This window comes from Ammospiza nelsoni, chromosome 3 (genome assembly GCF_027579445.1).
Source record: "Ammospiza nelsoni isolate bAmmNel1 chromosome 3, bAmmNel1.pri, whole genome shotgun sequence".
Classification (NCBI taxonomy): domain Eukaryota; kingdom Metazoa; phylum Chordata; class Aves; order Passeriformes; family Passerellidae; genus Ammospiza; species Ammospiza nelsoni.
Window position 1 is genome coordinate 30,471,273 of NC_080635.1, and position 23,942 is coordinate 30,495,214.

At 36.2% G+C, this 23,942-nt stretch overlaps 1 protein-coding gene across 1 annotated transcript in view; it reads left to right on the top strand.

The window, feature by feature from the left end:
• Nucleotides 1-200: 200 nt before the first annotated feature.
• KIF6 (kinesin family member 6) overlaps nucleotides 201-23,942 on the top strand; it is a 156,796-nt gene continuing 133,054 nt past the window's right edge. Inside the window, exons 1-5 of the mRNA XM_059467441.1 lie at nucleotides 201-284; nucleotides 1,143-1,249; nucleotides 3,256-3,330; nucleotides 16,872-17,019; nucleotides 19,592-19,701. Of these exons, the coding sequence (XP_059323424.1) occupies nucleotides 219-284; nucleotides 1,143-1,249; nucleotides 3,256-3,330; nucleotides 16,872-17,019; nucleotides 19,592-19,701 (506 nt within the window). The 5' untranslated portion in view covers nucleotides 201-218. The remainder of the gene's footprint in view (nucleotides 285-1,142; nucleotides 1,250-3,255; nucleotides 3,331-16,871; nucleotides 17,020-19,591; nucleotides 19,702-23,942) is intronic.

Below are 23,942 nucleotides of genomic sequence, written 5' to 3' on the forward strand. Positions count from 1 at the left end.
CTCCGCGCTCCCTGGAGCCGTGTGAGGACCGGGAGCCGCTCCCTGGGGCCGTGTGCGGGCCCGGTACCGTGTGAGGACCGGGAGCCGCTCCCTGGGGCCGTGTGAGGGCCTGGTTCCCTGTAAGGGCCGCTCCGCGCTGCCCGGGGCCGTGTGGGGGCGGCGCGTGCCCGCGGGCCCTGCCCGGTTACCGTTGCCGGGGCCCGGCGGTGGCGGCGGCGATGGTGAAGGAGACGATCCAGGTGTACGCGCGGGTGAAGCCGCTGGGCAGGCGGCAGCAGGCGGGGGTAGGCTGGGAGCTGTGCCCCGGGGGTGCGCTGGGGATGCCGGGGAGAGCCAAGGCTGGCTGGGGACCCTCGTTCCTCGCCCAGGTGCGGGCAGAGGAGCGGAGCCCGTCCCCTTCGAGAGGCTCGGGCGGCTGGCAGGGGCGGGGGCGGAGATGCTGGTACGCGGGTGGGTGTGCGGCGAGAATCTCTTGCTCTCCGAAGCCGTAGGAAGTTCATAAAATCACGAAGTAGAGGAGTTTAGGCTGTAACTGTTGGGGGAGTGGCTGAGGAACTTTCTCAGCCACTATTACAGAAGGGCTCCGCAGGAAAGCGCTTGACCCGCGTCACTGGGTTTGTGCAGCTCAGCAGTGCTCTGAGCAAGGGAGGGCAACGCGTTGCTCCCAGTGTACACCCCAGGGATAATAAAGATAATGAAAGTGTTCCTCAGGAACCGTGCATTTAGGTCTCTTAATTGCCTTCTTGTTTTAAACCACCTCTTCTCGTCGCAGCCTTTGTCTTGCCGTAGCCTTTCCTAATGTAGTCTTTCAGATTGTTTTGAGAGGTTTGCACTGGGGGGCGTACTTTGTTTTTTTATAACATTACAGATATCAAAGTGGTTTAGTAAACAAATTATGTCAAAGAGGCTGCGCTTTTGTTTCAAGCGTGATTGTGGTGTTTACATGGTGACAGGGTAATGCTGTTATGTGCTGAGTTTGTTGTGTAGTAGTTAAGGGAGATCTGCTCACGTATTCAGTGCAATTTGTAACAAGTTTGTCTCCAGACAATTACAGGTGCTAAGCTTAGGTGAGTTTTGTATCTAAGGGTAACGCTGTTCTGTTGATGACGTTATTCTGTGAATTTGCATCCATCCTTTATTAGAGTTATTCCGTTGATAATGAGGAACCTCTGCCCAGTCTGGAGATTACTGTGCCACGTGACTTAGCAGATGGGTTCATCAATAATAAACGAGAAAGCTACAAGTTCAAGTGAGTTGAAGCCTTGTCTTTGTACCTTCTGCCTGCCTTTGGTGACTGACAGTGTTATGTGTAGTGATACAGGTCTATAGACTCCGGAAAAGTCTAAAATTAAATTATAGTATAGATTGGTTTATTTTTTAAATAACTCCTGTAACTAGAAGAATATGTCAGGACAGGCTCTTCACCACAACAGGTCTGATTGCATTGGATAAAATTGTCATACTGTTATCTGTCCATTGCAAGTCATTATGTATTTCTAAATCTCATCTCAAAGATACATTTACCAATTCTTCTATTTTTGCACTTTGTTTTGAACTTATGTATGAAGACTGAATCAGGACTGTATGTTATCTTGTGATTTTATGAGTTGTCCTAGACTGGCTAAAGTTTTGATGTAAAACATTCTGTTTGGAAACTGTGTTTCAGACATAGCCAAAGCAAAGTAACAAAAACCAGAAACTGTTGACAGAAGTAAATTCTTGGTTTGAGAGTGTAAATATTTTTTAGGAACTTAAAATCATTTTTATTAATTCAACAGAAAAGTGAGGCAGCACTTTAAAATTTTGGTGATGAATAAAGCTAGATATATCATCTCTTATGATGACGTCAAGACTGTCTTTTTCCAGTTCAGTTATGCTTCATTTTTTATAGTAAACAACAAGTAATTTGTTTCTCTATGCTATTAAAAAAGAGAGCTCCACATAAACTGCAGCTCAGACTGATGTAGTTTTAACCTGCTTGGAAAAGAGGAGCTGCCCTCTCCAAATAGATTCATATGCAACTACCTTAGTCTGTAAATGCCCAAGCCATCATGACTTAATGAATGCAGATATTTTTGTCTGACTTCATGATTCATTTAAAACTCTGAGATGCATTTTGAGAAACCTTACGACTTACTATCCTTAAAACAATGCAAGAATAATTTTTGAGTTACTTGACTGATTAGCAGGATAGAATAAATGCTTTCATGTTTTGTGTGTTGCATTTGTCTGTGATGCTGCACCCACTGCATGGGTCAGCACGGTGCTTTTCTACACACCCAGTGTCCCTAAGGCCTTCCTACACACCCTGGCAAGTTCTGTGCAAGAATAGAGTTCCAAATAAGGGGGGCAACACAGCAGGGCACCAGCACTATGGGGAGCTGCTGGAACATGTGGATGACAACTTTCTAACATACAGTTAAGACAATCAGATGTTTACAAACGTGGACAAGCTGTTGAGGGATATTAAGCCTGGAGGTAGCTTTGACTGCAGTGGCTGTGAGATAATGAAATTCAGGACACTGAGAGAAGAGAGTTAGGCAAAAAGCAGGATCACATCCCCGGACTTCATAAATACAGACTTTGGCTTTTTTGTGGATCTGCTTGTAAGAATTTGGAGACACATTCCTGGAGAGATGACCAGGAAAACTGGCCGATTTTCAAGGGTCACCTACTCCAAGCTCAAGAACAGTCCATCCACATGAACAGAAATGATGCAGAGGCAGCAGGAGAATTGGAACAAATGGTCCCTTCCAATCTCAAGAATTCTGATTCTGTAAAATAACTGCAGATATTTTATATTGAAAGTGACAAAACATAATTAAATATCTCATTGTGACCTACAGTAATTGTGCAGCAGAATGAAGGAAATTGCTTGGAAAAATGTGAGCCTGGCTGTACTGGTGGGATGCTGTATTTGGTTATAGTGTAATCTATTTATCCAGGATTCAGTGTGGTGCTAGTTACAAACACTAATTCTCTTGATGGTTTTAAAATACGGTTTATTTTTTTCTAAGCCACATCATTTTATCAGAGGATTTTATTGTACAGATCTTGTCAAAGCAGCTCTGTGTACAGCCTATTTATGTACAATAGCACAACAGCAAGCTGTGGTTAAGACTACAGGGAAAACATTGTACTAAGTTATGTAAGCTTAATGATGTAAACATTGACTATTACAAACACAAACAAAAATGTATGAATCAAGTACTGTTTTAACATTCTAAGCAATTATTATTTGCTTAATATTTTCAGATTTCAGAAAATTTTTGATCAAGAGGCAAAACAAGATGTGATTTTTGACAGCATTGCCAAACCAGTAGCAGAATGGTATGTTGTTGATCCTGCACGTAACCAGGGAAAAGCTATTTCTGCTTTTGTTGTGTTATTTGAAGGAGAGCTGTCAAGTCTTTGTCTCATTGTTGTAAAAGTGAATTGATGTTCTAATTTACTAAATACTGACATGTCTGAATCCAGGAGATATACAATCCCCTCAGAATGTTATGCATACTAATGTTCCTTTTTTGACTCTTCAAATAGCAATGTTCCTGTTGCCTCTTTTGTTGTATAGCAATAGAAATCCATGGCCAATTATTTTTTTGTCTGTAATATAAGCTGACTTCATTGCCTTGGAATAGGATTTTCTATATAATTTAATGCAGAGGTAAACCTAATGAAAATTTTATTCCCCCCATATAATTTTCATTAAGCTAGGGACTCTCACTAATGTTGGTGGAGATATTCCTAAGTCTTGTCATTACTTCTGTTTTGACATGTAAAGCTCTGCTTTTGGCACTGTTTTTTTTTTTTCTCCTCCATTTTCATAAGAAAGCAATGCTCATATCTGACAGTTTGCAGAGGCAAATATTTAAGACTGATGAAGACCTCTGCATTCATTGAGTGGATTGAATGCTACTCTGAAACAGGTGGATTTTTTTCAATGGAAAATGGATTTTATGCCGTTCTCTTTGCTCAGTTTACTGTCTGTGTTCCTGAAGTTTGTACTGGTGTGGGACAAAATCCCATGCAGGAGGAGGCAGAATTTCTGTATAGTGTTTGCTTGTTTATCAAACTTGCTGCTCAAAATCCAGACTGGTAGTGAGCTGACAACTATTACTTCAAGTGCCAACTTCTTTCTCATTCATTGTCTGACCCATCTGTTGGTTTACGCCACAATCCTGCAAGTTATTCCTCAATGTATTGCACAGTCCTGTGTTTAGCACTGTAGGAAAACAAACTTCAGCTGGACACTCAGCGTTTCTCAAGTTGTTACAAGGAAGAAAAATATATCCATCTCTATAATTTTATTGTCTTTCTCCCCACTCCTCTTGTTTTCGTCTCTGAAGTCCCACAAAGCAGGAAGGTAATTGACAGTGAAAATGAAAAGCCAGTGAATTTGAAATTTCATTAGAATATGCTAACTAGACTAAAAATAATGCTTGTTATTTTCTCATCCAAAAGATATTTCTTTGCTTATCTGACATTATAGCTTCACATTAACTCATACACTAAATTTTAAGTATTTCTGGGTTTAATGTTGACTGCAGAAAAAAATCTCTATCAAATTTGAGTGTGTTTGGAAAGAGAAGCATTCAAAGTCCCATTGTTATGTACTATGGACTTAATTTTGATGTGTTGAGGATAACTAACTATTAAGAAACTGGCTACTTTCTTCTCTTTGGAGTGTTTTTCTTGAATATGGAAATGTTTTCCAGTTAATGAGTTCACCTATGCAGTGTTGTATAAGTTCCCTAATAATCAGGAAGGGGTGTTCTTCTTTATTTCAGTGTCAGCTGATAAAAGACTTGTTTTATATATTAATTTTCTCCATTACGTAGGTTGTAGTTTCAGAGTTTAGATGGTTTTAAGTACCTGAAAGTACTTTAGTGCTAGTAAAATCAATGGTGTTTTGGCAGACAACTATCTCTAAATATCTCTAAGTCCTTGTCTTTAATGCTGAAATTGACTTCTACAACCATTCTTAATGAAATCAAAAATGCCTCTGAGCATTATAGTGAGGTTAAGGTTGTTTTCTAAACTATGCCTGTGGTACTGATAATGTTACTCATGCTTTTATAATAGAGTAAACAATAACTGAAGTATGTTTATGTTTTTGTCCACTTCCTTAATTTTTTACCTCTTTGTAGACAAAAATATAAATTTCAAAATAAATTCAGAGTCATGAAGTTCCTTGGCTAATGGAGTCCTGAACTGGGCCTGAAATTTGTCTCACTCTGTGGTTAATGATACCATTTTGTTTTCCATCATGGAGAGAATAAGAATTGCACTGTTTCTCTTGGAGACCACAGTTTTTCGCAGTAAAATGTCCTTCGTTATTTGTTTCTTTCACAGTCAATATTCTCTTGCATGAAAAAGCTGTTTGCAAGTACACATGTTTCTGTGTTAGAGTGACTTTACTAAGGGAACAAATTTTGTGTGTGTATTGCCATTGAAAAGAAAGTAGCAGGAAAATATCAATGAAATAGTTCAGTAACATTTTGAGGTTCTTTGTCATGCATTCTTGCAGTCCTGAGAAAATCCAGTTAGAGACTTGAATGCTTAGGAAAAAAAAATCTTGGGCATTGTTTAAACTAAAACCAGAAAGGCAATGCTCAGGATTCTAAAATCTTTCTATTTTGTTCTTGGATGGATGGAAATTGGATGCAACTTTCTTTTCTCCTTTTCTTTTTTTTTTTTTTTCTTTTTAAGTAGGTTTTCTTTGATGTTGGGCCGCTTCTTCTCTAAGTCCACATTGTCATCTTGCCTGTGGTTTCAGAGGCACCAGACATTAGTTAGTTTAATTTGCTTCTTCAGTCAAAAGTGCCAACCTCTGCAAACCATTATAAACATATGACTTGCTTGAACTTTATTAGTTTTTTTTCTGTCCTTGAGTCATCTCTTACATTGTTTCTTTTCCTTCTAATTTTAAATATATATTCTTGATAATGTTTTGTGCAGAGTTTAAGAAGCACCACTAATTCTGTTACTGTATCAAAACCAGAGAAAATAAATAACACCCTACTTTAAAAGTTTACTAATGGCTAAGCATTGCTTTAGCCTCACAACACAAACTACTCTCAAAATTTCAAATATTAGTATTAAGTTTATGTATGCAACCAGAAATTAAGTAGAAAATGTTAACTGTTTTGAATTTGTTGATTTTTCAGTTCTAAAATGAACTGAAAACTCAATGTATCGGTATTAGATTTCTTGTTGTTTTAAAGAATAGCAGTTGAAAATGTTTCCAGTTCTCACGCGAATAAGAATTAACTTAGTTGTTTATAAACCTAATGTCAATCACCTGTGATCTTTTGAAAAATCTGATGGCCTTGGGGATGATGCTCCCACTTCTGCAGGTTCTGATTTCTTATGGGTTATATTTATCCTAAGAATTAGCATCTGTAATATATAAACTACTTCAGTTGACCCTCAGCTGGTGGTGTGGGGCTGCTTTCTGCTGTGTAGTCTTACAGAAAATGTAGTAAGAACATTTTTATAAACAGTTATTCATTTTATACCTGGATATATTTGTCACACAATATTGAAAGTAGGGATCTGCCTCACAAAGACCTGTAGTATCTATATAGAGCAAAAGGACACATTGTTTCAGATGTCATCTTGAAAGAAATATAGCCTAAACTTTCCCCTAAATTGAGAAATTAACAATGCTTGCTGTTCTTTCTCAAAGTGAGTGCAATTATGGGGCAGTAAAAAGTGAGAAGTGTCATTGATATTTCTTCTCAAATGACTGTTAGTTGCTTGTTTGTTTTGACATAAATTGTGCAATTTAGAGTTGTTCAAGAAGGTTACTTAATTTAAGTTACAGTTTGACAGTTTTGATTCAGAATATCTTTGTGTTACTTATCTGTTATAGTGTTTATGGTGAAATTCTAAATATATTTAGAGATCTTGGTCAAAACAAGAAAATATTACTTTTTTTTTCCCTGTAGGAAAACTTTTGAAATTTCTAAGGAAACTTGCCTGCACTAATTTCTCAAAACTGTTGCATTCAAATCAGTTTTCTTTTTTAAAGATGAAGCATTACCAATTTGGATTTATTCCACAAATCTGGCAAAGACATAAAGAAAAAAGAAGTCATACTGAGATACTTTGTTTATTTTTAATTAAAAGGAACTTAATCTTACCTCCAACTGTTAGAAGATACCTGAAAGCTGAGTCTCTGTGAAGACAAATTCTCCTGAAAACTTGTTTTTCAGATCCTTGAAATTAAGTTCTTCCTTCCTTTAATCTTCAATATAATTTGGAAGGGGGAGAAGGTGTTAAGGGGGCTGGTTTTGCCAGGATTTGGTTAATTTATTTTTTAATATCGATGAATTGAGGTTTCATGAGATAGAAGGAAGGAAAATGAGGGACACTGATTTAAAAAAAAGCTCAGATCTGCAGGAACCGAGATAAAGAGAGGGCCAAGAGTATTCAAATATCAGAGATACTGGTGTCTTCTGCTTTTTTCATTAGTTGAATGTTTTATTATATTGAATATTTGTTTTGACCATTGCTTTTATGTTACTACTCATTTAAAATGAAGATGGCAGAACTCAGATAAAAATGTTAATATGAAGCCAAAATAAACTAAGAAAATTAAATAAGTTTTTAAGATCAAAGTCGTTTCTTGTTATTGTTAAGGATTTTCTCTTACCTACTTAAAGTACAGAATTTAGTCTTACTTAATAAGGGGTTTTCAGTGTTTTATTTATTCGTTTTATAAACTTTGTACAAAACTTTCACTTTGAGTTTTTTAACCTATTAGAATAATTAAGTAAAAAGAGGTCGCTGTAGGTCATCTGGACCAATCTTCTCAGGAAACCAAGTCTGGCTTCTAGGTCATGTTTCTCAGGCCCTCGTCCAATAGAGATGCAAAAATGTCCAAAGATGGGAATCCCTCAATTCATCTGGGAACCTGTTCCAAGGTTTAACTACTCTCACTGTGAAGAATATTTTCCTTATACCCACTTGGAGTTTCTTCTCTTGCCACTTGTGACCCCTGCTTTTTTGTTCTACCAGTGCAAACCTCTGGGAGGAAGGTGGTAGTTAGGTAGGTGTAAGGCTTTCTCTTTGCTGGGTTGATAGGAAACAGTTCGCTTGGCTTCTTGTGCATGACATGCTGCAGCCTGAATTCAATTGGTTCGCGCAGGCTCATTCCAGGTTCTTTAGTGCATTTTTATCTGCTGGGGAGCCCAAAAAGTGGGAACAGAACTCAAGGAGGAGAGTATTTTCCCTTTTTTTTTCCTTTTTTTCTCCCTTTTTTGCCCTTTTTTTCTCCCTTTTTTTCCCTTTTTTTCCCTTTTTTTCCCTTTTTTTCCTTTTTTTTCCTTTTTTTTCCCATTTTTTCCCGTTTTTTCACGTTTTTTCCCATTTTTCCCATTTTTTCCCCTTTTTTTCCCTTTTTTTCCCGTTTTTCCCGTTTTTCCCGTTTTTTCCCGTTTTCCCCCGTTTTTCCCCGTTTTTCCCGTTTTTTCCCGTTTTTTCCCCTTTCCCCCCTTTCCCCCCCTTTCCCCCCCTTTTCCCCCCTTTTTCCCCCCTTTTTCTCCCCTTTTCCCCCCTTTTTCCCCCCTTTTTCCCCCCTTTTTCCCCCCTTTTTTCCCCCCATTTTCCCCCCTTTTTTTCCCCCGTTTTCCCCCCTTTTTTCCCCCCTTTTCCTTTTTTTTTCTTTTTTTTTCCTTTTTTTCCTTTTTTCCTTTTTTTCATTTTGTTTTCTTTTTTTTTTTCTCTTGTTTTCTTTTTTTTTTTTTTTGCTAATTTTGAAGGTAACTGTTCTGTTTGATTCAGCAAAAAAGGTCCAGCAGCCGAGGAAGCAGAGTTCTTGGTTATACTTAGGCAAAAGCCTCCCTAAAGTCTCATTAACAATGAGCACAGAAACAAATGAAAAGTTCTGTGTCCATAAGCTTTAAATAGAACAAATGATCTTCACTGGAAATTGAAACAAAATGTAGTCAGAAAACCCAACCACAATAGAACAACCTCAGTCTGCTTTCAACCTCTGTCTACTGTCGCTGGGCTTTTACCACTATTTATATTGTCTCAGATACTCAAGGACAAAGTACTGAATGATATTTTAGACTGTAGTAACTCCCCATAAATTGTCTAGCTCTCACTTGAGGAATTTCTCACTTGAGGAATGTTAGGTGGTTGTAAACATAACATATCTATCAATTTAAGTGGAATTGCTTCCATTGGTTATACTTCTGTATCACCCTATATTTAGGAATTAGACAGCTTTCAGGAATGAGACAAGGCAGTGGAGTGACTGGAAGTGCCTGCTGATAGCTCTGTAACAGCATTCATTTACATAGGAGTCTGAACTGAATTTTCAAATAAAAGTTCCTATCTCACTGTGCATGGTTTGAAATCACCAAAAATTACAAGTTAGAACATGCAAGTTACTTGATAAGTGAGTGAGAAACTTGGGGGGAAAAAAAAACCACATGATATTGCTCTCCTTTACCTTCATGTAAAAAATTGTCCTGTGCTTGATAATGTATAGTTTCTCAAGGTCCAAAGGGCAGAAGAGACCACATGTCATAATTAATTATTCATTAAGCCAAAACTGATTTTCTTGAGCAATCATCATTACATAAGCTTTTATGTAACAACACTTGGGTTATTAATTGGTGTTCATGTTTTACTGAAAGTGGAATATATAAGGAACATTTGTTTCAGCCTTCTGTTTTTCTGTCTCTTTTTCAAAACAAGAGACGTACTAAAATTAAGAGTATTCCATGTTAATATGGAATATTATAATATTAAGCAAATATTCCATGCTTTCTTTTTGTTTAAACTTGTTACTGTTCAGCTCTGTAAGGTAAAGCACAAGCTGTTGTGTTGCTAGAAACCAACACTAAGTTTTTGGTGCTTGATCAGAAAATAAGCATTCAATTCTTTTGGGTAAAATGTAAGAACAGATCTAATCCTTTTATAAATTATAATCATCTTGAAGAGAACCTATAATTTGATGATAAATTATAATGCAAAATACAACAATAAAGAAGATTTGAGCATGTAATAAACAATAATCATACTTTGGGAGTTGCTCGCCTGCAATTTATGCTGTTATTTGCTTTTTTCCCATGCACTTTCTTATTCTGTTTTCCACCATGCCAAATCTTTTTACACTGTTTTGTGTTGTTCAATGATATTAACTTTGCTAAGGAGACTTTCTTATTACATAAATACTCCTAGAGTTCATAATGCTTATCACACAATCATGATGTTTCTTCATCAATATTTTGTTTTAAATCACCTTTTCTTACAGTGATCAAAAAGACAAGACTAACATTTATCATCCCACGCACCTCAAGATGCAGAAAGCTTATGTAGATATGGTTATATGGATGTACATTTCCACCATATGAAACAAATATTTTTTTTCTTACATTCAGTTTTTTAACATGTGAAACTTCATATGACTTGACTACATGTATTTCACTGAAATACAAAAATAAATATTCAATTTTAAAATGTGTATTTACCAAGTGTTGACATAATTATAATTTATGCTACAAAATCTGGAGATTCTGATATTCTGGTATCATGAGTTAAATCTAAAATATTGATAGTCTCTTTGTTTAGTTCTGCCCTCTTTGAATTTGCAACTGACTTTTTGGAGCCTTTCTTGACAGTCATGAAACAGATCTTCCACACATTAATAAGCCACAAAGGCAGCTCAATATATTAAATGAGATTGAAATACAACCTTTTTCAGAGCTGTTGCATGTCCATGTTTTCCCTGAAATGTCATGTTTTTTGTGGAAATCTTAGCTTAACAAAATTTGAAGTCTTGGCCGTGTTTCTTTGAGATTTCCTTATATGGAGAAATTCAGGTCAATGAGATTTGTGCCCATTCAATGCATCTTATTGTCCACAGGTATGAACTTTAACAAATCAGACTTGCTGCTCATGCATGTGGCAAATTAAGTTTTCCTTGACACATTTAAGTTTGTCCATGTTTTCCAGATAGAAACATAGAATATGTGGTTATAAGCAGTACAAGCAAAGCCAAATCAATGACTTGTTAGAAACTGACTTTTTAGTATCTATTATTCTTTTCTCACAGAGAGTAAGTCTATCACAAAGTGTTACAAATATATGCCTGCATGTTTTAGTGAATAATGAAAATGATCCCTTTCAATTCTGTAATAGAATGAAACAAACATACAAATTTAGGGAAGATTTTGAGCATTGTATTTTAAAGGGTTTTTTCTCTGTAGTAGGTGCTTTTAGGTTTAGCTTGGTATTGATAAAAAAACAAGACTCTCCAGTAACTCTGGCAATCGTAACTTTGGTAAAACATGCTACAGACAGATTTCTCCAACAGTGTTTTAGCTAATCTGTCTGGAAGTTGTCCGTGAATTTCTAAACAGGGTGCTTAATGTTGTATAAGTGCATGAAAGATCTTTTCTGCAAATCTTCTCCTTGGATTATGGGTCTTTAATATGTTTTGTTTGAAGCAGCAAAGAGACTACTTATTCAACAAAATGTCTTCTTAACCATGCCAAAATTCATCCTTTGGAGAGAAAAAAAATCTGGATATTCTGATAACACCAAGGATGCATGACTAGAGCAGAATGGTTCCCCCATTATCCAAGAGGAGGCAGTCATAGAACTACTGAAATGCTTGGATATTCATAAATCTATGGGACCAGACGGGATCCATCCCAGGGTAATGAGAGAGCTGGCAAACGAGCTTGCAAAGCCACTCTCCATCATTTACCAACAGTCATGGCTCACTGGTGAGGTTCCGGATGACTGGAAGCTGGCCAATGTGATACCCATTCACAAAAAAGGTGCAAAGGAAGATCCTGGTAATTATAGACCAGTCAGCCTGACCTCAGTACCTGGCAAAATAATGGAACAGTTTATATTAAGCGCCATCACGCAAAATTTACAAGATGGCCAGGGTATCAGACCCAGCCAGCACGGATTTAGGAGGGGTAGGTCATGTTTGACCAACCTGGTCACCTTTTATGACCAGGTAACCCACCTAGTGGATGCAGGGAAGGCTGTAGATGTTGTTTACTTGGATTTCAGCAAGGCCTTTGACACTGTCTCCCACAGCATACTCCTAGACAAACTCGCAGGCTGTGGCTTGGACAGGAGCACTCTTTGCTGGGTTCAGAACTGGCTGGATGGCCGGGCCCAGAGAGTGCTGGTGAATGGTGCTGCATCCAGCTGGCGACCAGTCACCAGTGGTGTCCCTCAGGGGTCTGTGCTGGGGCCAGTTCTGTTTAATATTTTTATTGATGACATGGATGAGGGTTTAGAGTCCTTTATTAGCAAATTTGCAGATGACACTAAGCTGGGAACGTGTGTTGATCTGTTAGAGGGACAGAGGGCTTTGCAGAGGGACTTGGAACGGTTGGATGCATGGGCAGAATCTAATGGGATGAAGTTCAATAAGTCCAAGTGCCGAGTCCTGCACTTTGGCCACAATAACCCCCTGCAACGCTATAAGCTAGGAACGGTGTGGCTGGACAGTGCTCAGGTGGAAAGGGACCTGGGGGTGCTGGTTGACAGTCAATTGAATATGAGCCAGCAGTGTGCCCAGGTGGCCAAGAAGGCCAATGGCATCCTGGCCAGTATCAGGAATGGTGTGGCCAGCAGGAGCAGGGAGGTCATTCTTCCCCTGTACTCAGCACTGGTGAGGCCTCACCTGGAGTATTGCGTCCAGTTCTGGGCCCCTCACTTTAGGAGGGACGTTGAGATGCTTGAGAGTGTCCAAAGGAGAGCAACGAGGCTGGTGAGGGGCTTGGAACACAAGCCATATGAAGAACGACTGAGGGAGCTGGGGTTGTTCAGCCTGGAGAAAAGGACACTCAGGGGTGACCTTATCACTCTCTTCAACTTCCTGAAGGGTGGCTGTGGTGAGCTGGGGGTCGGTCTCTTTCTCCAGGCAACAACAGACAGAACAAGAGGACACAGTCTCAAGCTGCGCCAAGGGAGATACAGGCTAGAATTAAGGAGCAAGTATGTTACAGAAAGAGTGGTCAAATACTGGAATCATCTACCAAGGGAGGTGGTAGAGTCACCATCCCTCGAAGAGTTTAAAAAAAGACTGGATGTGGCACTTGGTGCCATGATCTAGTTGAGGTGTTAGAACATGGGTTGGACTCGATGATCTTAAAGGTCTCTTCCAACCTAGAATTTCTGTGATTCTGTGATTTTTATTTATGTGTAGTTTTAAGTCCTCACATGACTACCATCGCTATCCATGTGAACTTGTGTAGTTTCAAACACTGAGTTTAACAAAAATTTGTGACTTTTGTTCAGAGACTCTGAAGAGCAAAGATGCAGACTATTCCTGTGGGAACTGGCATCTTGCAAAGTAGGCTTTACTGAAAAGTCAGAAAAAAGCTGCTGATTCCCTAACAACCTTTCCCAGCGACGAATCATTTTCACTACTGTTGGGGACAGCTTTAATTTGCAAGTGAGCATCTTTGAGGATCTCTTTGGTAGATGCTGTTTAGAAAACATGCTCTTCTCTTGTCTCATCATAATGGGTGTTGGCAACTTTTTTGGTACCTGCTGTAGTTACATTTTAGGATGAAAGAGACAATATGCATATTATCTGCTCACTATACTGACTTCTAGCATCTGAGGGACCCATCGCTTTGCCCAGGGTGATTATGCAGTATACTTTGATGTTGTTTTCATAAACAGCATTTTATGGGTGGCTAACAGTTTATGAAAGTTTTTGAGCTTTTTATTTTCCTAAAGGAATTGTACATCTTGGGTTGAAAATACTATGAACAAATCTTAAGCTTCCTGAGTATTTAGTAGATAGTTATTATTAATTTATTGATTTGGTATTGGGCCATCTAAATGTAGTTAAACTTTCAGTGTTAAACTCATTGGGAAAATAAGCTATAATTGGATTGATGGAGTTTTGGTTGGGTTTTTTTTGCCTTTGAAAAGAGCAAAGTATGTCTCCAACAAGTATTTTCTATGGTGATAAGTTGTCCACAAGGCTCATTGCTAAAACATCCTGTATGGCCATTGATTTCAAATGAAGTTACTTAAAATAAGTGTGAATAAGACACATCAGACCTGGATTTTTATGACTTAATCCATGTTATCACATACAGATGTTCAAAATTGACATTAACTAATAGTCACACTATTATACTTAGAATGATAGTTATATCTCTTCAGTTTTGAAATATTCTTTCATAAGTATATATGTATGCACAAAATTAACTTTTGTGTAGTTCATAAGTTTCATTTTCCCTCCACAAGCCGATGTAGTAGAGGCTTTTCACTTTCACTGCGTCTTCCCCTCTACTTTCGAGGAGGCGAGATCATGGTCTACAGCTCACTTCTGATCCAAAGGAGTTTTGTCAGTCCTGCCTGAGCTCCTAGTCCCTTGTCTCTTGTTTATGAAAGTGTTTTGCTTCTCAGACTTAGAAAGGGAGTTTGTTCTCCATCCTGTCCTCATTGAGTTGCATGTTGCTCTTAGAGGGCTTTGCCAGCAGTTTCACTGGTACTATTGGAAGTCTTCTTTCCTTACAGGCTTCCTTAGCACCTCAAGCAGGCTGTCCTTAAACTGACTTGCTGGTATGACTCTGAATGAAAGACATTCATGTTGTAAATATGGACAGGATGCAGTTATTTGTATATATTATACACACACACATATAGATACTTGCACATAAATTTAGAAAATAATGTTGACTTTTAGCTCAGAATTTAAATAACATAACTGTGGAATCGAAATCATCTGTGTAATGCAATATTAAGATAACCTATAATTGCATTAGTTTAGAGGAATGCATTATTGACATGGATATGTTCACATTTTATGAGCGGTTAGGGTTTTCCAGAAAATTTTCAGAGCTATGCTGATGTACTACAGAAAATAAGAATATATATGAATCAAATAGCAAAAAGAAAACTCACTGACTTTTGCAGCTGTTTTGACAGCATATGGTATGTGACATTTTATCATGTGTTTACATGTGAGATGGTTCTAAACAACAGCTTTTTCTGAGCTTGTTAGAAATCAGAATACAAACATGTTGAGTTAATAGTCTGCAGCCACATGTTTATTAGTTTTTAACACATTGCAAGATACACCTTTAAAGATGAGGAGTAAGAAAATTTAACAACCCCAGTTGCCAGCTCTGAAGAGCCAGAGAGCTCATCTGTAGGAACTGAAGAGCAACTATACAGCATCAGAACAAGGTTCCATCTAGTGCACCATGTTGCCTCCCACAGGGACTAACAGACAATGCTCAGAGGAACAAAACAGAGTAAGCATGTAGAGCTGCCTCCTGCGTGTATCCTCTTAGTCTTTAGTTATTTGTAGTTCTAATTTCTAATTTCTCTGTGATTAGTAGCTCTGAAGAAAAATGTGATTTAGTCCAATCTCTGCTGAAGCCTGTGTGATGTTTTAATGTCCAAAACATGACATGGCAAAGAGTTGCACAGCTTAACTACAATTTGCTTGAGGAATCATTTCCTCTTGCTAGGTTTGAATCTGCTGTGTCTGAACTTCTGTTGATACCCTCTTTCTTCTGACAACTCATTACTGTCGTCAGTATTCAGATATTGTGACAGTGGGCACTAGAAATTCCTAAGATAGATGAATGAGGTGTTTTATCATAATAATTGTTTTGATTTGTAACATCTGGAATCTAATATCTATATATATTCCATCTTTATGCATTTTGGGAGCAGATGTTCACTGTAGCTCCTTTCAACATGTTTCTGGTTTTGTCTTTGACATCCTACTGTAATGGATTAAAATAAGCAATTTGGCAACTACCCAGGCCTTTAAATAAACTTTAATAAGTTGGAGAATCATTGCATCTCTTGTGGCGCCAGACCAGCAGCTATCTATATACATGTTTCTTTTCATCTTACACAAGGGTTGTTTTCCCTCTTTTTATTTATTAAAATTGTCGTTTATTTATCACTTCTTCTTTAAACAAATTGCACAGGAATAATTTTTACTTTTCAGTTTGTTGATCAAAATGGGTAGGTCCTTAAGCATAGTAAATCCAATCCAAAATTTAAAATGATTAAGCTTATCTACTGTTTAGTGGAAATTAGGTGGAAGTCAATGGTGGCAGTGTGGTGAATTAAAGAAAGATATTTGAACTGGACTTTCATTAGGCACTTCTGCAAACAGAAATAAGAGGTGTGAAAAAGATGAATCTGAATGCCATTTTATTATGGCATGAATCTGAATGCTATGTCATTAACAGCTATTTTGTCTGTTCTATCAAAGCTTCATGTACAGTCATAATTATACCAGAAAAGTTTGCAATTACCAATGTGTATTTGTGTGTTTTCTTAGTAAAGGAAGATTTTATTACACTGATTTAAGCACAGGTTCTCCTGCATACCCTTTTCAAAGGATAGTCTGGTAGTTCAGTATAGTCATAGTCTCAGAATAAAAGCTGGACCCTGGTATAACATTATCCTTAATGAGATTCTAACTATAATATAGTTTTCTCTATTTGCATTTAATGAGGTCCTATGTGAAATATTTCTTGATTCTCCTAGTGTATGAATAGCACAATTCTAGACATCTACAGTCTTTAAAGAGATTAAATGTCATCTTTGCAAAAAATCATCTGCCAAACTAAAAAGTATGAAAAGGTAGTGTAAATAGTAATAAGTATGATGAACTAATAATGGATTAAGTCAAGGCATCAAGAAATCCTTCCATTCTAGATAGTTTAAATTCTATAGAATCTAGAGTATATATATTAAAGTGTACTCTTGTATTACCAAAGATAGCTTCTATGCAATTTAGAATTACTGTTAATTGTACTTTGGTTCTATACAAAGTTGGTCATGGACAACATGTTCTACCTTAAATGTTAATTATCTTCCTTTTTTTAATTGTATAGTGTTTTGGCTGGATACAATGGTACTATCTTTGCATATGGTCAGACAGGCAGTGGCAAAACTTTTACCATCACAGGAGGAGCAGAACGTTACAGTGATCGAGGCATCATTCCCAGGACTTTATCTTATATTTTTGATCAATTGCAGAAGGTATGGAACATTATTTTCTGTTAATTTCTAATGTCTGGTTTCAAATATTTAACTGTTGCTTATGGTTGTTTTTATAATAGTAGTAGTGGAAGTCCTAAAACTAATACTTAACAAAATATCTAACTTGACACGGTACTTACTGTGTGCAAGCATATATGCGTAGTTGTTTTGGCTACCTGATTTATTGCAATAGTCTGAAAACAATGGGCATCGTTAGGGGGGGCTTTTGTTGTTGTAAAACCCAGGCTATTTTCAGTTGATGCAGCATACCTTCAGATCACACAAGTGGTTCTCCTTGTCTAACGCTTACATCAGCTCCACTCTGGTTTTGTATTGCATGCATTGCATTTCATTGTTGACTTTTTATGTGATGAAATGAGTCAATAAGTGAAAGGATGTGTCAGAGTAAGCACACTGATTTTTTTTGTTGTTATGCTTATTATGTTTGTGAGAAATTTAATTTTCTTTTAGTGTCTGAAATACTTACATGAGTCAACACAGTCAATTATTCCAGTACTTTTATAATTATAGGAGAAAGTGAAGAGAGGAGTCTGGTGTAATTTATGTTTTGTCTCTTCATATATTCCACCAGGCCTCTGACTGATTAATCTTCACATTTTAGCAAAGCTATTTAATTAATCCAATTTAAATATGATTTGCCGTTAACATAAATCATTCCACTGTACATTTATACTCTTTCAGTTGTGTACTGCAGAATACCAATCTGTTTGCAGAAGGGTATACGACTCAGTCGCACTAACATGCCCTGTCTCAGTAAGGGTTAACAAGAGTGAGTAATTACTTTGGCTCTTTGGAAATATGGCTTTGGCAGGTAAATGTACACAGCATGTACAGGTGCACAAAAACTTGCCATTGTGGGAATGGAAATAAAAAAAACACACATGGTCATGTTATCTTAGACTTTCTGCTGCGCTCACACAACCTCCATGGAGGACTTTTGTTGTGGAAAGTGAACAGGTTTATCGTGTAATTGCCAACAACAAACAGTGCTAACACACCAACATTCTTTTCTAATGTTAATTATGTAGTAAAGAAAAATAACTAGATGAGAATTTACTCGTATGTTTGTCAGATTCTCAACACAGAAATACAAATGTTTCCCACTTCAGACTGGGTTTTGGATCAAAAGTTATACTTAGTTACACTTATGGGGCTATTTCAATTTTCCTGCTTCCACATCATTGTTTCATTTTTTTTTTTCTTAGTGCATTTTAAAGGATCTCTTCTTGGTGTTTTATCTTTCCTCTTGCATTTCTTTTCATATCTGTCCCCTGTTGCATTTCTTTATACCTACAACTATGGTTTGGAAGATGCTCAAATAGTGGAGAAGAATCATTTGCCTTCTAACCCTAAGTAGGATGAAACAGGAGAAAGTGAAATCAGGGACATGAAATGCAAGACTTGTTAAGCTCTTACTTGGACAAAGCACAATTTGAAACCAAAGAAACAAAATTGGAGAACTAAATGAGAAGCAAATCAAGCCCTTTGTTTTTAATAACATCTCCTTTTCATTTAGAAATTCTCCTATTTCCATGGCATCCTGTTTGAACTGTTCCTTACTACATTTTTTCCATCCATCTGTAGTATATCTTTTAAATTATGTCCCTTGAAGTATTGAACTGTCATAACCAATTAAAAAAACACGGGAAATAATTATTAAATGAAACTGACAAGTTATATCTCAAAGTATTTTGCAAAAAACCTGCAGTGGATTGAATTATTACATTTCAACTGTGATATGAGTGCTTTCACAGTGGTTTTGTCTGCTGAAAAAAAAGTGACTGATTTTCTAATTCTCTTTTATTTCTTTAATTTTGGAAATCATAGCCCACTATTTTGAGGTTTATGTTGTTTGGATTTGACTTTGGGGCAGGGGAAAATTGTCGGCAAAACTCAGTTGTGTTAAATTACTTTTTGGCAATGTAATTTACCAAAAGAATTGTGATTGCAGAGAACAGCTGACATCATATCATATACAGTGCTCTAATGTTGTGATGAAGAGAATGAAAACCAGTATGTCATTGATGTTTCTAAGTTAAGCAAATCTTATTTTTGTTGCTGTTTTTACTTTTGCTTTGTATTTTCTTTAAGCACAGTCTTTCTATCCATAATATGAGCATTTACCTTCTTATAAAAACTTTCTTTTTTTAGTGCAGAAGTGAAAAATGCCATATTGCATAGTTCTGTAAGCAGCTCACATGTTCTAAATATAAACAGACTTTTTAAAGTATACAGAATCAATTAAAAATCCCAGACTAAACTCATGGTAATGGTGGTTTCTGTGGGGGATTTTTGTTTTAGTGAGTGTTGTGTGTGTGTGTCTCTATTTTATTTGGGAGCTTTTGTGGGTTGTTTTTTTTTTCTCCTTTTTTCTTCTTGAGTCCTTATGCATATGGTAACACAAAACGTGAAAGTATCAGAAATTGAATATGTGCACCATACCCATGAAAAGAGACAAAGTGAGAAAGTGACCTAGAAGCCACAGAAATAAACTTGTCTTCTAATCTACCTCTGACTTCTGTTTATAACACTATTTTTTTTTCTTATCCAGGATAGCAGTAAAGTGTACACGACTCATGTTTCCTACTTAGAAATCTACAATGAATGTGGTTATGATCTGCTGGACCCAAGACATGAGGCCTCCAAAATGGAAGATTTGCCGTAAGTAATAAATACAGAAAATCATCAAAACCAACAGGAATCATTTTAGTATACGCTATTACATTGTTTAAGGACTTTTTGAAGTTGTGCTACTGATCTCAGTGTTCATTTAATCAAAATACTTTGTTTTCACAGTTCTGTCAATGGTGGCCAAGTGTTCTGTTATTTTGCATGTATGGAGGGTAGGGAGTAACCAAAGGTGAAAGGATTGAAAGTGTTCACTGCTATTATGCAGAAGAGATCTCTTGCAGGCACTGACAAGGAGAAGGTGCACTTGTTTTTCTCATGGCACCCTGTCTCTTTGTATGGCATGTATGACTGTGTGGGGCAGTGACATGGAACAGATGGTATTTCCTAACAGCAGTAATGAGAATCTCCCTGCTTCTATTTGGACCTTTTACTTCAAGGATAATTATTTTTCTAGAATATGCAATTGTGAAATAAGGTAAGTTACAGCTAGAAAATAGGCCACAAGTAGCTCCAAAGAATAGTATATTTCCTTCAGAAAAGATGGCTGCTCTAATGGTAGTCATTGATCAGACACTAGCACCTAGTGATTGGAGAAGGGTAGTAAACAAAGGTTTGTAGATCATGAATGCTCCAGGTGGTGAAGTTAAAGATTTCTAATTTATAGGAAATCCAAGTCCTAGTCTTCAAGTCTGAAATAATAGTTTATAGTATGTGTTATTTTTAAATAGCTAAGCAAACAATAGGTGTGAATAAGTGAGTTGTTCACTGGATTTGCAAGTACGCTGAAATAATGCTGGGCACTGTGGATTTTATCATTCAACATGATTGTAACAGACACTTGTATCAGCAGTGATTTTATTGCTGTTTACAAGAGCAGGAAACATGCTGAAAATTTTCAGTGGGACAATAAAAGAAAATCAACAGAATTTTATTTTGAAATAACTAATTATGTTATTCACATATTATTAAATTTTATTTGTTAAAAATAAATCAAATTTATCTTTTTTATTTATTAAAGAAAATCTTGCGCACATTATTTTGTGTTTAAATGGAGCTTTGTTTTTTCATGCAGTATGGGGTATCTAGGATATGTATGTACAAAGTAATTTTCAAGATTGATCTTTATGAAAGAAGCTGGTCTAGAGATTAGGAAAGCAGCAGACAAATGCAAAGTGTGGGACTGAGCTGTGAATTGGTCTAATTGTTTCAGTTTATTTACCTGAAAAATGGAAGTAGAATTTATTGCTTTATGACACATCCGTGCTATGAAGACTGTTTGTCATTATCAGTGTCTTTCATGATGAAGTTTAGGATTCTAATCTAATTTATTTTCTGCTTCCTGTGGCATTCAGACCAACATTTTAATCAGAGGCTAGTTTGCATAGTATAATTTAGTGCTGTGTCCATTTTTGGATGGACAGAAAATAGTAAATAGTGTGTTACACTTTTTTCTACTTATTAGATTTAATGCTATCAAGTTATTCAAGTTTATTACATTAATAATTTCATTTATTAAATTATTTAAAATATTTTATCTGAACTCATTCAATTTAACATTTTACAAGGATGAATTTATTCAATTCAAAGAAACTGAATTTTAATAATATAACTGTGACTTTGAAACAGATATTTGGGGTCACATGCTCTGGAAAATGTCATATTTTAAAACTAGGTACTGAATATTTCCTAATAATTGTGATTTTTAGAAAGCTCCAATTAAGTTTATATATGGTGATTCAATAAATGAAAGAATAATTCTGTGTTGTGTGTTAAGGTTATTTTAAAACATAAAAGTTGATGGATAATTTGATTGTAAATTAGGAATAAAGCATGCTGGGATAGTCATAATTACCTGTAAACTTGCATAGTGTATACTACTGCAGGATGAGTTTAATAAGATAATAAATTTTTTCTCTGCTAAGTAATAATAATGCTTGAAGGTTTTACTGTACATGGGCATTATTTCCACTACATCATTTATCAAGAAAATATGTACTGTAAACTAAAACTATACCTACATAAGTTACATGTTTTATGTGTAATAGTACTTAATTAATAAAATATGTTTTGTTTATTTTTTAATATTGTAGTCTGGGAATTCAAAACTTAAAATTTCTAGTGTCATTCTGATCTAAAAGGGGAGTAAAAATTGCAGGAATAGGTGGTTACATGATTAACTATATTTCAATTACTTAAAAGATAGAGGTTACTTATAAGTAAATAATCATATTTTAAAATATATCAGGTGTTTATCATCTAATATATATTTTTTGGAGAATTTTATGTGCTTAAAACCTCTTAATATTTTAGTGGCAGTAAGCAAAATACAAAATAATAACTTTAAATTTGCTTGAAAGCCTGTATTTAATGAGAATATTAAAAAGAATTTGGTTTTTATACTTTAAAGGTGTCATATTATATATAATTTTCTGTTCAACCACACAGTGGATCATCTAAGCTTTGAGCACCATAAAAAGCCAAAGGCTTTTTACGGCTTCAAACCCTATGTTCTTGGGTAAATATTAGCAGTCACAGCTGATACTTTCCTAAGTATTTAAGATGGACAGGAAGAGTATTGAAGAAATGTGTCATTTTAGAAGAATAAGCAAAATGATTAGTTAACCTCATGTGATGTGCAGATTGTTCTGGAATAGTATTGCTATCCATATTCTTGCAAAAGAAGGGGATGTAATTTGAATGAAAGATATGTACTTCTGACCAGCAAACTCATCTTTATATTACCAGCTCAATGCAGGGACTAAGCACAGATTGCATTCAGGTGAGAGAGGCTGTGAAAGGCTTGTGGATTCATGACAGACTTGTTGATAGTACTTGAAAAATGAGACCTTGAAACTGTATTTGATGCTTAAGGCAAAAGGAATAATACACATTTTTTAAATTGTCCATTACATTTAAACATTACACGATTATACCTGGAATCTCAGCTTCTGAAGTCAAGGTTTTGTGTGTAGCCATACTTTGTTTATTCTGTAGACTATGAAATTTTCATCTTAGCTCTGCTTACTCATTTCATCCAAGTCTGCCAGATGAGGAAGAGATTCTCACAAAAACCACTACTTTTCTGTAAATAAATTCCTGACAAATGCATGAATATGAGCTGCATGTCTATATGTATACATATACAGATTCCTGCATAGAACTATGAAGAAATTGAATTTAATATTGGCAATCTAATTCTGTTTGTAGCTGTAGAGAATTCCATGTTTCTACAAGGACATTCTGATTGTTTTCAACACATAAAGGTATGAAATAATTGCTATAAAGCAAAGCTGGTAGGAGACTATTTAAGTACTTACTGCCACCTTATGTTTTGCAAGAGTGTTGAAATTAGGAATACTTTTCTGAAGCTCTTAATTTGCTGTGCATTTGTGAATGAGCCTTTTATCTCCAACAGGTTCTTGGTTGTAGTGTATATGTGACCAAATGTTACTGAATTTCACTTTAATTACAGCCTATCAGAAAAGTTCTTCCTAATGTGTTCTTATTTATCCAGAAGAAAGGAATTTTTTGACATCATATATAGCACAAATGTAAAAACTGAAGTTATAGAACCATTAGTCGAGAAGGACTAGATTAATTCATAGGTAAGCAATAAGTAACTGCTTTACCTCTCTGATGGCATATGAGGGCTAACTACAATTAGTGCTGTTTTGCCTTAGAATGATAATCTAAGCTGCAGTAATTGAGGAGGTACTTGTCAGGGAGCTCAGACAACAATTCCTCCACAGTGATGTGGCCAGGGGAAAATAGAATGTAAATTTCAAGTCATCAAAAGGGATTCCCCGTTTTTGTGTGAAGATTCTTTAAAGTCTTCTTTAAAGAATCTTTTGTGCGAAGATTCTTTCAAGTCCTCTTTGAGAGGGAAGTGTTTAATTTTTAGTATGATGCAGTCTTCCTTTAAGGAAACCACCCTTTAAGCTCAGAGCCAATTAACTTCAAACATCAGCAATGATGTCTATATCAATATATGTTAGTAACATGCAGAACTGTTATGTTCCATGGGGTCAGTGTGAAATAATTTCCCTTTGAAACAAAACCTGTTACTGCATATTGATGAATTATCTCAAATGAGTTTGTACTCTTCTGTTTCTCTACTGCCCTCCAAGGGCTTTAAGAGTTATCAAAGTGCTGACATGGAAAGCTAAAGCAACTACTAAAATAACTCCTGCCTTCCTTAACAAAGAAGGATAAAAATAAAATAAGGCTAAAGGAATGATCTTAAACATATAGGAAACACATTTTATTCAGTC